The 14,801-nt window shown below is 31.9% G+C and overlaps 1 protein-coding gene across 2 annotated transcripts in view; it reads left to right on the forward strand.

The window, feature by feature from the left end:
• LOC150103995 (CCN family member 2-like) overlaps positions 1-13,246 on the forward strand; it is a 69,807-nt gene extending 56,561 nt beyond the window's left edge. The window contains exons 4-5 of one of the 2 annotated variants that reach the window (XM_090396753.1): positions 1,725-1,915; positions 12,789-13,246. In XM_090396753.1, coding sequence (XP_090252879.1) covers positions 1,725-1,915; positions 12,789-13,049 — 452 coding nt within the window. In that variant the 3' untranslated portion in view covers positions 13,050-13,246. The remainder of the gene's footprint in view (positions 1-1,724; positions 1,916-12,788) is intronic. The other variant, XM_090396755.1, reaches the window with a different exon arrangement.
• Positions 13,247-14,801: the final 1,555 nt, after the last annotated feature.

A 14,801-nucleotide genomic window follows, 5' to 3' on the forward strand; every position in this document is an offset into this window, starting at 1 on the left:
CATAAATTTTTCAAGTCACTTCACACCTCCAGCAAGCAAGATTGTAATCTCACTTTGGGCGATGAAATTAATCTCCCACATACAGATATTTGAAAAATGCATTTTATCAATTTTTGATCTGTGTTCCCTCTACTATTCGCCTATATTTTTACTGAGCATATTTTAATGTCGTATTCCACTTGTAATTTTTTTTGTTGTTGTTTACTAATCTATTTAAGATGATTCCGTATTTAATTAGTTTTTGTCTATCAATTCTTGAACTCACTACTATTTTACTTTGAACTAAACTGTGATTATTATTATTATTACTGTTTTTAATCCGTTTAAAATATTTATGTCTGTACAAAATATGAGATGTGTCTCCAATTGTGTTGAAACATGCGCCATCTTTAGGCTATATTTTTTATTATTACGTCGGTACAATTTCTACAGATACATTCTTTCTGATAGTAATTATATATCATCTCACAGTTGTTTATTTTATTAATAATCAAAAATCCAACTACGCGTTTGTTTTTGTCATCTTATTTCCCATTGGTTATTAATAACATCAGCTTTTTAGATCTAGGATCATATTTTCTTTGCGACTATATTTGCTTAATCCAATTATCCCATGTAATACCTTCAAGTTGTTTTCTGAAATTTACTAATCTTTCTATAAGGATAGATGGCTATGTATAGAATTGTTATTGTTCTTTCATTGTTATTTAATGTCACATCCATTTTTAATAGTTAATCGTATTTTTTTACTTCGAGACAGCACTCCTTTTATAAGTTTTTGGAAGTGTTTCTTCGTACTTGAGTACAAAATCTTATTTACGATGACATTATTGTTTTTTCCCATATCTACATAACTTTGGACATCACGTCCATTCCTTTTTTTTTTAAATATTCACGGAAGTTTTTATCTTCCACGTTGAGCAGATTGACTGGGAGATGAATTTTATAACTTTCTGTCAGCTGTACATTAGAATGATAAAGAATTGAATGGAGAAGACCGGAATAAACAGAAGCAACTAAACTATAAGGCTATTCTGGCTCTTAATTATGGCCTTTAATTGCATGTGTCCTAATGAGTTTCCCTCTTTTGTGCGAAAACCCCGAGTTTCAGAGCCCTTATTTTTTCATGCGAGAATTAGCTTATTCACTTTTAATTGAAAAGTTCTTAATAAGGATTCTTCTCGTCTTAATCAGGATTCGAATCCAACTAGGATGGGGGCATCTTGCCTTCAAGTTACTCCAGTACCATAGGACTGAAGTATTTTAGAAGTAACAAAATAAAATCAAGGAGATGGGAAAGAAACTTGACCTTCAAGTAAACATAAAGTATGGCTATATTCAGCTCACGTATTTTGGGATTACAAATACCATACTCACCAGGTATATATACTGTATATAAATTATTTAGAGCGTTTTGAAACCTGTCTAGTACGTGAAGAATCTTTATAAGGATTTTCTTTCAACTGAAATTGACCTTATCATACAAAAGCAGAATATTTTTTAATTAGAGAAACTAACCTCGGTTTCTCAAACAGGAAAATGGGCAAACAAGACAGAGAATACATGTAACTGACAGAACTATATATATATATATATATATATATATTTTTTTTTTTTCATTTCATCAATCAATATTATAAATTTCTTCTTCCCTTATTTCTAGTATGAGTTGTATCGAGAAATAAATTGTTGACACCTGAATTTGATTTGCTGTTCATTTTCAGACAAAGAACCAAACTGCAAAAAATATTCGACAGATTGGACGCCTTGCTCAACTACTTGCGGGGTAGGAATTTCTAATAGAGTGACCAATGACAATCCTGAATGCGAAATCCGAAATGAAACCAGGATATGCGAAATGCGGCCATGCGAAGCTACCATGAATGATTTTTTACCCATCAGCCGTCAGGTGCGGGTGAGTTTAAAGAAATAATTTATTATTTTCTCGGAAACTTCTCGTTGAACTTCTTTCATAAGTCATCTTTCATACGAAAGAAAAATGACCGAAAATATTGCACTTTAAAATCTGCCTGATTTCCTCTCTATTGAACATTTGAGCACTTGGCGCTATGAAAATTATAAATGGCATTTAACTGCCATTATTCCTGAGAACAATACAAGTTAAAATGACGCAGTTGATATTTTCTTGTATTATAAACGTACGCCTAATGATTAACTGTTAGTGATATCAAATTAAGCTAAATAAATATTTATATTCTTAGTATTGACGAGCTATTATGTATTTTGTTTTTCGAAACGTCATTGTTATTTAATAGTCTGTTCTAAAGACTATTAAAATAAACTATTGTAGATTATAAAAAGAAACAAAAAATTAAATGAGTAACATTTAAATAAAACTAGGAAACGTCTTACCTTAGCTGGGTTTAAATAATGATGTCTAAACGTTAGGTTGAAGGGAGAAAGAGAGAGAGAGAGAGAGAGAGAGAGAGAGAATCTAGAGTCTGAAATACGTCACCAAAGGAACAGATAATTTCTGTCAGAGACTACGAAGTTTCAGTTCCAAATCGGTTGAATTATCGCTCAATTTTTGTTCTCTGCAGTCAGCTAAATAGCTGTCAGAATATATTCGTCTTTGAAGAGATTGCGAATGCTGTTGTAGAATTCAATCACGTTGTGAAAATACTACCTAAATGTTGATGTGATCGGAAATTTTCTTTAAAGTTACAATCAAGATTCGTATCTTTTTCTAATAGTAAACAAGGAAAGGTATCAAATAGCACAACATATTTTTCAAGATACTGAGCCCAAAATGTTTTCTTTTGTTTTTATCTTTCGATAAATTCCACTATGTATGGTGAAAACCGTTGCACTAACAAAATCAATTTTAAAAGTCTGCGAAAGATATATATCAAGTAAGCCAAATTTCCTAGTAAAAAAAAAAAAAAAAACTTGAGTAATTGTGCACAATGAAAAAAATCAATGTTTTGCAAAACTAAATAAATACATAAATTCATAAAAACGTCTCGTAATATCCATCTAACTTCTGGTTGGATAGATATCTAACTAGAAGTTAGATGTCTAATTGTTTTGGAGATTGACACACAGACTAACTATTTTTTCATGAGAATAACCTGGAAATTACGCCATGCTTTATCCGCTTAAGTTTACTAGTCTAACAGAATCCTTAACCGCTATCCACTTTAAGCATCCTCCTTATTGAGGTATTACATTCTTCATGAGATTCTTGTGATTGGATACGTCACATTTAATATTAAGATACAAAACGAATTTTGTATCTATGACTAAACAAACACACGTAATAACCACAGTAATAAGTTTTTTAATAAGTAAATATTTCATCCTAAGTATCTTAGGACATCGGTTGAAATATTTACTTATTAAAACTTATTACTGTGGTTATTACGTGTGTTTGTTTAGTCATGAATTCTCCACGGGTTTCATTGTACAAAGAATTTCGTATCATCTTTACTATAAATACAGCAGACTACAGTATGCTACAAGACCAATCAATTTGTTTCTCTTGAAAATACAAGTTAATCATTTAAATATACCCTCACCAGTTGTATACATCTAGTAAGGCGCAACAAAAATCGAGATCCTTAATCCATTGTATGAATATTCAGATGAAGCACAAACACAGGTAAATATATTTTCCCCCAGGGTTTGTCAGACTACGGGTTAGATATCGCCGTGGACATGGATGTTGTCTCTTAGGTTAGAGACGAATTCCATCACCCATTGCGAGATCACTGCTCCCCCCCCCCCTATTAGAGGTCTGAAGTTGCTTGAAATAGTTCGATATTTGGTCTCTAGAACAGGGTTTCCAGACTATGTAAAAATATACATCAAATTATTAAAAATAGAAAAACATATTTAACCTGTTAACGGTACGAGTGTATTACAGGTTTACAAAATCCATGGATCAAATAAAAAAAAAAAAGATAGATTAGAAATAACCAGATTTGTCTAATTAAGCATAGCAAGTGCTTTTCATTTCTTTTTCTAGTGATATCTTCAGCATTTTGGTTACACATTCTGAGCTAGTCGACTCCATTCTATTGCACTATATTCGATATAATGAGAAACATGAGTCCCATCTACTTTATTTCTTCGCTTCGCTTTTTATTAGCCTTTCGGCCATGAACTGTAATGCTTTTTGCAGATGACGCAATAAACTTTTCTGAAGATGATATAGTCTTCACCAGTGGTTGCATTTCCATAATAAACAAGATGACACGATTTGAAGTGAGCTTACACTATTGTTGTTTGCATTTGAGCATTATTTTTCTACCCTGCCAATTTGTGTTTGAAAATGTCGGATTTTTTTTATGTGGGTAGAACATCTTGTTTTTCTAATTAACAAGACATAGACGAAGATTGTTTGAAAGTACTTCTCTGCAAACAGCACGCGAAAGTGAAAGTTCAACACTCACTTTATCTTTATAGACATTATTTCAAGAGCAGGAATTAAATGGTAAGATAAAGAATTAGCAATTGGTTCGTCACAGCATTTCATGTCCTTTTCAGGTTAAATAAATATTCCGAAACATTGAAGAAATAAAATAAACGTTAATTATAAGAAATAGTTTTAAAATCTATCACATCTTTTTACATATACAACTCCATTGTAATAAGAAGGGAACCATTGACTAGGAAATAATACTAAAGCGTCTTGAAACATTCATTAAATTATTTTCAAATTATCGAAAGACAACGTTCAAGGCAGTTTTAATAAGTGAAGCACTTTTATCTCATTCGGAAGTATAAGAAGATTATTCTATATTCCAAACAGATGGGTTGGAATCCAGTTGAAGATACGAATAATGTTTTCTAAGCCTTTGTAACCGAACCAGAGCTTTTCAGAAGGCAGATGTTTTCCCACAGGAAACTCCGTTTTTCCTGATAAATATATTAACCTGTTGCTGAAAATGAGGATATACTAGACTAATCTCATAGACTTGACTACCACTGTGTTCATTCTTAAGTAACCAAATAATAACACTCTAACATAATCACCGCAGTTTCGATACCGTTTGTAAGCCTAAATCCTTGATGATCGAGAAATCTCATCTGTACATAGAATAGTTGAATAATTTATGAATATATTCCTCAAGATGTTGTTATGGGAATAAGAAAAAAACTGCAAGAGTAAAAAATTCGTGTCGGAAAAGGAAGACTGATCCTCTAGTATTTCTTAATTTCATCAATCCAGAAGTCCTGATATTTCAAGCATTTGACTGCATCCTTTATGGAAACCAAGAATATATTTACAAATTCTAGTGCCACTCAGTCTTCAATCTGTAATGTGTTTGTGAATATTCTGTATCATTTCCGATTCATCCATACAAACAGTACAGCTGTTAATATATGCCATTGTGCAACATCACTGATGCAAGCTATCATTGTTACCTTCTACTAGCTACACGCACTTTCGCCAATGGTTGACATTGGTGATTCAAGATTGCTACAAATTTCCAATCAATAATTATACATTCAATTGCATTTTTACCGTTGGGAATGATAGCTTTCATGCGCATTCTAATTAACAGTAATAACAGCAGCTTTAAAAAAGAAATGATACAGCCCTTAGAGTGTGACATCAGTTTAAAGTTAGCTCCATATTAAAATATTACAGGTAAAAGAGTTTTAGCCATAAGGTACACTCGCTTTTAAAAATTTTTAGTGAAACAAAGAAATATGGAATTTAATTGAGTGGCCCAAATGATCGTTATATAACTACCAAGATAAAACTAAAGAAAAACAAGTGAATGTACTAAGCTAAGAAAATTTAGCAATTTTACTGAAGATAGACAGAGAAATAGAAAGTAAGAGAGAGGGAGAAAAAGAAAAAAAAAAGAAATCTCAGTCCACATACCGCATTATATTTTGTCTTTAAGAGCGTGATTTCAATTTGAAAGGATTAATTTTAATCACGCTAAACAGTCGCGGATTTTTAAAGCAAAGTTTTCGAAAAACGCCTTTCAAGAAAAGGACATCAAATGAGTTTTAAATACATTCAAACACTGAAAATTAGATTGCTTAAAGGCGAAATCTTTTTGTTGGTACATTCGTTGTAGAAAGAGAAGTCACTATCAAGAAAGAGAGATTCCGTTTTCTTTTCTTTTTTGGCTAGTAGCTGACAAGACACCACAAATAAAGAAAGACATTCGCTTTGTACCTCGCACAAACTTTTTCACCAAACCAGATTTGTGGTGGTCTCATTCCAAAGAAAACGCGCTTGCTAAGAGGCATTTGTTAAAGTTACTGCATTTATTCTTATCCTTTTTGTTTCTTTCTTTTCTGTCTTTCTTGTAGTGTCACTTGTTATTTAGAATTTCTAAGAAACAGAATGCAGTTTATTTGTAAAGATGAATTTAGTTGTATAGTTCCAAATTTTAAATAATTGAAGGAGGAACCCTCTATATAACAACAGCTTCGTGATTGTGAACCAAAAAGTATATGAAAACATTTAGATGATGAATTTAAGTACTTTTTATTAATCATATGAAAATTATTCGTTAATTTATTCCTTGACGTAATCATTAATACTCTTTTGTATATTTATATACATCATTTATCAGCTTATTTTTGCAGTAACTTCTGACTCAATCATTGCACAAGCAATATGCATATTTCTTCTTTGATGGAACTGCTTATTATAAATATTACACATCGCGATTTAAACTCTGAAAATTTCAACAGAACTAATTGTTTGATTTTAAATTAGTTTTGGCTCAATCTCTTATGTTTCAGCCAGCCCATAACGTCGAGTTCAGCCTCTTGAATCCAGCATGTCTATGTCTTAATGTGTAGATAACAATAGCTTAAGCAAGCGAAACACTGACATGTGAATATTTAGTTTATTTCATTTCTTGTTCCAAGTGAATATTCTTCCAGAAAACTTTAACCTGAGTGAAAACATAACTTTCTCTCTACAATTTTAATAATAGATCGGCATGGTTAATTTTCAATTCCCAGGCCATGATTATGAACAAGTTGCAATGATGTTGCCTTCATGACCAGAAAATAATTTTTGTATTCCTTTTTACAAAACATAAAAAAGGTATATGAATACATACATTCAGATAAATTAAACAAACCATGTCTTTTTTTTTCTCATTTCTTCCAGAAACTGAGTTTTTTTCTTTCATTACATCTGGGAGATCTGTTGAAAAAAAAGAGCAATTCTAAGAGAAAAGTAGATTTAATAATGCGGGTAGGAATTATTTTGAGTGGTTTCCGCAATGGTTCTTGGAACTCCATCTAGCTGCGGATAGTAAGCTGTTTGGCTATTTATCTGTGAAAAGTGGGTTTATAAAACCAGTTGATTAGGCTGTAGGAAACTATTAAGTCTGTGGAGAGAATGTCAAAGATATCGATATGGATTTACTAGTGTCCCTATAAATCACGTTTCTCGGCTTGACATCCACGCTTGATGTACTAAAATACAGAAATCGCACATTACAGCTATTCTTCATTAAGTAACAATTAGCAAAACGCATGGATTGCTCGAAGAGTGATCTTTTTTTTTTTTGCATCAACGGAAATATCAATTGTACTCCCATTGCACATTTGAAAATAATAAAAAAGTAATACAGTAACAAAAATTTGTAATGGATGGCCACATAACTCCTTATGCTTTGCTCTCAATAGCATATACGAATTTTCCGAAAAATTCCGAATGTTTAACAGAACTTTCTCTTATTAATATTCCAAATCAATAATACAAATGCATTGATAATATAGAAATTAATTCAGGAAGAATTTTAATTAGTTGATCAAGTTCTGTCTCCTGTCTTGTCCGATAATAGGAGATAAACAAACACTGTGACTGTTCTTCCAAAACCGAAACATTGTGTATATACTACCTCATTACAACTGGTGAATTTTTTTTTCAACTTTGAAGATGCAAAAGCGCTAAAATTAATTCTAAGTCTTTCGAATATTTTTTGCTATTACAGCTTGATTCTAGTTACTGACTAACGGAACGTTTCGGGAATATATTTTTTTCAGTCGACTCTAGAGTTAACTGAATCGTTGTCGAAGGGGGAAAGTATGGTTTTAATCCACCAAAAAACGAGTTTTTAACTTCAATTTAGCAAATTCATTGGCATAGATATAAACAAATAAATGCTTGTTAGGGTAAGCAATAAGAAATTTTAGTCTGTGGAATGATGAAAGGAGAGACAGTTGCCATCAGATTAATATTTATGATTTTTCAGACCATTATGGTCTGGAGATGAAAATATATATATATGAAATATTCATTTTTCATCACGTTAAATTACCATTTATGCTAAAAAACGCCGAAATTTCTAAATTTCTCAAAGGGAGTAGTATAACTCAATATTCTATAAGCTTTGTTTTGAATTGCAATATTATTTCGAATATTATTGGGATATTATTCCGAAGGATGATATTTTTGCCTTTTATTGACACTTGTTTTAGGGTTTCGTTCATCAGTTGTACTATTTTGCACTTCTTTTTTCTCTTCTAGAGATTAAGCATAAATTAGAAATGTATGAGGAGTGATCAAAACGCTATACAGCTCCAAAGTATGCTATGAAACTGAAAATCAAAATTATTGGGTTGAAATAACATTCCTAAAATATTTAATTACTTCATAAATTTCTAAATATATCCCTATAACTGCCTGCTTCACTGGCTGAGTAGATAAACTGGCACTTTGCAACGAATGCACTTTTGAATTCTCTGTCGCACAAATGTGTGTGAATTTCTTTATGTGGTAGAATTTTCATCACTTGATGTGGGAGATAAAATTCAGCTTATTGGGTATCTTATGGATTATATAACTAAATACTAGTATGTTATGGGCTAATAACTTATTGTGGGCGAGGTTAACATAAAAAAGATAAAAATAACTAACAAAAACCGATTTATATTAAGTTCATTGACCATGATGAATGAATCCCTGAACATTGAAAAATATTTTCTTACAACTATATCGATCGGTGTCTTTGGAGAAGAGGATTGCATCTCTACTGTCCAACCCACGAGCCATGAACTGGTTTGAATTCTACTGAGACATGAATGCACATGAATGTGTTTAAGTGGCAGATGTATTTCATTGCTCGATGTGATCATAATCTTGATTATCTGACACCTGACGTGGCTTGAAAAAATCGCTTTGTTTGAATTTTAGAGTTCCCTCAGTCAACTAGTCAACTTGCAATACTGATGGGCTATACTTTAAAAACATATAGTGGGTAGGATTGCCATTATTCCAATATATTCTCTTTCTTTAGCTGTATCGATGAGCTCATTTGCAAACTTCTGTTAGATGCAGATATAGTGAAAACTTTTGGATGAAGGCATAACAAATACATAAGCTAAAATTTTATTTTGTCCCATTATTACAGAGACAGAACATGCACTCTACACGATTTAGTTATTGTCATTAGTATCCCATTATCTAAAGCTATCTCTTGCGTAAAATAACACTGATGACTTAAAACGTTTACGTATGAGTACAGTTCAGTAGCATCTTCTTCTTAAAAATTATATTTATAGACATTTTGTTTTATTAGTATAATTCTTTCTAGGAGATATTTATTTTTGTATATCAGGGTTGTCCAACCTTAGGTAATCCGAGGGCCGCATTACAAAAAAAATATTTATCTGAGGGCCGCATCTCAATGCGTATCCAGTAATTTGGTGAGCAGCAGCGACACAACCCCGATAGTTGAACAAACGAACAACACTAATCGCGCGCTCACTTTCCTCGTGAGCGTCCAGAGCATGAGCGTCGGAACAAAATAGTATAAGAAAGCTTCTTTGACACATCTAATATTTGAAAAACACGTGGATATATAATGATGTAAAAACACCAAATTAAAATGACCAACATCGAGATTATCTATTAGTAATAGAATTAAAATATCTAATACGCATTTGATTCAGAGTATTTTACGAGTATATTTCGCTCATAAAATTCGCTCGTACCCTTTTTAGATGCCCTCTGTTGTTTTCACCATTCAGCTGTAACTAAAAGGTCATAAATGATCGACTATGAGCACTTTTAGAAAAAAGTGCATTCCTGATTTGAGTTACTGAACCATGTGACTGTGACTACAGAAGAAAGAAGAAAATCATTCGAAGAGCGAAGGTTTTCCCTCTTGAAACTCATGTCTTTCATCAGGGATGGAAAAACTCAAGTTTCCATTTTATTCTCACCTTGAGAATAAACATGATTGACAGATATAAATTACATGCTGATAGGATTAACCACCCTATAAGAGCATTAATTAGGTTTATATAAAGGCAATTAATTTGGCTATGAACAGCAGTCGAGCAAGAACAAAAACGTGAAAAGACGTATGTGAAAGTCTGTATTGGACCTTATCCGAAGTCGGTTTTACGATTCAACCTATACAGAGTGACCAGGCAGAATAGAAGAGAAGATAGTCAAAATAAAGTGATGCTTGCACTTTTGAGATTTTTCAACATTCGATGTACTCTTGTTGTTTTAACCTTATTTTGACAAGCTGTGTCATTTGGGATGTCCCCCTGTTTTATATCAAAAAAGAAGATAAACAATACTCAACATATTCAACCTAGAACCAAAGTAGCAGGTATTGAATCTAAGGTATCGTGATTCATCTAGTAAGAGAAGTCTGAGTCTACATTACTGCAATCTTATAATCTTGTCTGCTTATAATATTTCGATCTTTTTTATCGTTTTGTCTGCATTTCTTATTATGAATGGCTCGATTTAAACCGTCACAGTTGAGATGATTCAACATAGTTTAACAAAGGATTCCAAATTCTATCAGAATCTATCTTCCTTTAGACTGAGGTTTAAATTGTTTTATGCGTATGGATGGATGAACAAAATATATTTAATAGCTTTAATTTGATAGCTTAATTTAATAACTTACAAATTGTTGTTGCGATATTCTTCTAACAAGGATAAAACTATCGAATCTTTTATTTTACGCTGCATACATTTCTTTGTTGGAGAGAAATTGAGTATCCGAAAGTTTTGATTGTAAAGACTGTAAATCAAATCTGAACCAGTGATTATTCTTATTGACACAGGGTCTAGCTTTACCTTTTTCCACTCTCTCTTCACTGACCTCGCTACAAGTATATAATCGATAAACCAATGAACATTCTAATTCTTTCCAAATACCACCAACTTCCTAGTTTCTTAACTAGACACATACCAAACGAAAAAGACAAACACCTCAGGACTTTTATGATTCCGATCACTTCGTGTTCTCCAAAGAAATTCAATACGATAACGACCTAGATGTAGTGATTGTCCGTAAACGTGACGGCATTGTTAACTATGCACATGATACCTCTTGAGAGAATGCAGTGTCTTGAATCATCAGACATTTCTTCTTCTCTCCACCCACCCCAAGCTGTTTTCTCTCTCTTGTCATGATATCCTAACAAACGCGTACTTCAAGGATTCATTGGAGAAAGCAAAGTGCGACCATGCACACTTTGCACTTAGGGAGACAATTTTCATTAGTACTCCGATGCGATAGTCTAGTAACAATTTATGGAAAGTGAAACAAAAGGCTGTATTCTTTTACTAGTGTAATCTGAGAAAGAGAAGATGTTGTTTTTATTTTTATTTTAAACGAGAATATCATAACAGCATAAAATCATCAAATAATGATCAACATTGAAATATCAATTATGGTCCTTATAAGGACTGGTTTAAAGGGGCGAAGCAAGAATGCTTTTCATCTTCCCCGTTATCTGTAGAGGACAGTGTATGGATAAGATGTTATTGAGCTATTAAAGCTCTGACCATGGCAGGAAGGTAACAGCAATAGCCGAGCCTCAATTAGAACTTCATTAGCTACAGCAAAGCTCTCCGTTACCCTCCAAGGGTATTGGAATGAGAGATATCGTGAACATCCAATGATGTATGGGTAACAGCAGCAGTTCTTATAAGAACTGGGCGATGGACTGAGTCCTTGACTCTTTATCCCGTCATCTGAATGAAGAAAAATCTGTGTGGATGGGGTGTTGTTGAGCTAAAAAACTCTAGTCATGGCTGGGTAACATCAATATCAATAGCCGAGCCTCAGTTAGAACTTCATTGGCTCCCAATGATGTATGGCGAAATTTTATAAAAATTAATATTTAAAGTATGTGAAATTTATTATGGTGTATTATTAATACTTAATATAAAGTATATATTACGAGGAACTTTTAAAAGAGCTTTATTAAAAATGAAAGATTTTGAAATGTATTCATTTCTAAATAACTAATTTTTTTAACTTCTTATATTATTATTAAAAATATCTGTGTGGATGGGGTGTTGTTGAGCTAAAAAACTCTAGTCATGGCTGGGTAACATCAATAGCCGAGCCTCAGTTAGAACTTCATTGGCTCCCAATGATGTATGGCGAAATTTTATAAAAATTAATATTTAAAGTATGTGAAATTTATTATGGTGTATTATTAATACTTAATATAAAGTATATATTACGAGGAACTTTTAAAAGAGCTTTATTAAAAATGAAAGATTTTGAAATGTATTCATTTCTAAATAACTAATTTTTTTAACTTCTTATATTATTAAAAATATTTTCAGAATAAAGCAGGTCGGTTTTACTATAGTAATGTATTTAATTTAGTTCCCGTTCATTTCTGCTCTAGTTATAAGATAGAGGGCGTACTAGTTGTTTTCATTTATTACAATCGTGTAATTTCATGAAGTAGAATTAGATAAATTCTTAAAACTACAACATAATAAAACAGCTAATATTGAGGTCAACTTCGTACAGGTATAAATTTGAATTATTATGTTTTCTTTTTTTCAGAGAAATCACATGTGTCGTGCTACTATAAAAAGTGCTATTCCTGTCAGACTAACCGACGGAGAAAACTGCACAAGCATTAAACTGTATCAGCCGAAATACTGCGGGTATTGTTCCAAACGTCACTGCTGCACACCTCACTTAGTAACTAGCATGAAAGTTCCTTTCCGATGTAGCAATTCAGACAATATTGATGGTGTTCTTCTGAAATATGTCATGTGGATTGTGAAGTGCAAATGTGAAGAAAACTGTAACCATATATGAGAATTCAAAGAAGTAGTGAAAACCACCTGGTGTATACGTCTGTACAGAAATCGATATATTACATATAGAGAACTAGTTTGTACATTTGAAATGCCATATTGTATCAGCATTTTAGAAGGAATGATGCACCTTCTAACAGACAAAACAAAAATTCTTTGACATACAGATGTTTCTAAATAAATGGACTTTTGATTATATTTAGTGTTAGTTTCGATATTTAATTAACGTATAAAGAAAACTTGATAATGTTGGGACTTTAATGTATTTTAATAAACAATATTGTCAACCTTTTAATGTATTTAGGAATTAGTGATACTGAATATAATAATGTTTTCAAATATAATCATCAGTAATGCATAATACAAGAGTCTTTTTTTTTTTTTTGGTGAGCGTATTCGCTATAAATGCTATTTGATAATTTTTCGTATTATGAATAAACGTTTAATTCCTGGACTTTTCTGGGACTTAAGGTAATTATGGCTACGTTTTAGCAAAAGAACTTAATTTCTTTTACTACTTTATGGTCCCTATGCCAACAACAGCTAATGGATTCTATGAATAAATAGATCGGAAAATCCCTAACCAAATCAGTATCCGTAATGCAAACCTTAGTTTATTTAAGGTAAGATGATCATAGGAATAACTAAAAATGGAATTCTCTGTTCACTTCGCACTTATTTTGTAGAAACACTAAATTAAAATCACAATCACAAATTCACATCCTGATTAAAACGCCTGCGAAGTAATCTGCGGAATGTCAGTATAAAATTTGCAGCAAAACGTATGGTTTGATTTTCGAATTTTTATCATTTTACGGTCGGCTCGCAGTGCATGTAGGTATATATGCATATACCTACGTGCATTTACTCCAAGCTCATTCATGATAAAGAACTTGTGCCTAGAGGGTTAGTTTGGTTAGAATCACGGTCGAAATATTTACAACCAGGTCTTTTCGCCCTAAGAGAAAATGTGATATATAAAAAAACATAAAAGTTTCAGAGAAAATTATAAAATAAACATGGCGTCTAAGTGAGGCATTATCTGAATCTTTAATAATGTTAAGTATTATTTATTAAATTTAAATGACCTAATAAAAACACAGGAATGCTTAATTAGGAAAGAATATAATGTTATCGATTAGGTAAAAATACAAAAATTAATAAATGTTATAATGCGCTTTTATTATCAAAATTGAGTAGGCAGCCTTATTTTTGGGCTAAAAAAGTGCAATTTTTGTAACTTGCCTTCTAGCAAGTTACAAAAGTGCAATTTTTGTAACTTGCTAGAAGGCAACAGAAAGTAACAACAATTATTATCTAATATTCCTAAATGTAATTGATTATTATTATATATGATATGATTATCTGTGGTCAATTGTTTTAAGTTGTGAGACTCAAAAAATAAGTATTTTTTTTCTCCTAAACAACAAAAATTTATGGAGTTTCAAAGTAAATTTATGGATTTATGCAAATCCATAAATTTACTTTGAAACTCCATAAATTTTAACCGCTTTTTTTTTTCTAATGTCGCTGTTGTTTGTAATTGTGGCTGAAGCTACTAAAGCTATAAGAACCGAGGCGAAACCTTTCCACCTCCAAGCTAGACGTTTTTTCAGAATAAAGTTTGCTTAAATTTACTTGAATTCAAATAATATTAACCATTAAGTTCAGTTGATTCTTCTAGGAGTTCACTGTCCATCAAAAAATCCTAGCAGTAATTTGAATTTCCAATCTTGGTGTAGAAATAATGTGG

The sequence above is a fragment of the Typopeltis vanoorti genome, chromosome 8, assembly GCF_054136105.1.
Source record: "Typopeltis vanoorti isolate ZY-2024b chromosome 8, IOZ_Tvanoo_1.0, whole genome shotgun sequence".
NCBI lineage: Eukaryota > Metazoa > Arthropoda > Arachnida > Uropygi > Thelyphonidae > Typopeltis > Typopeltis vanoorti.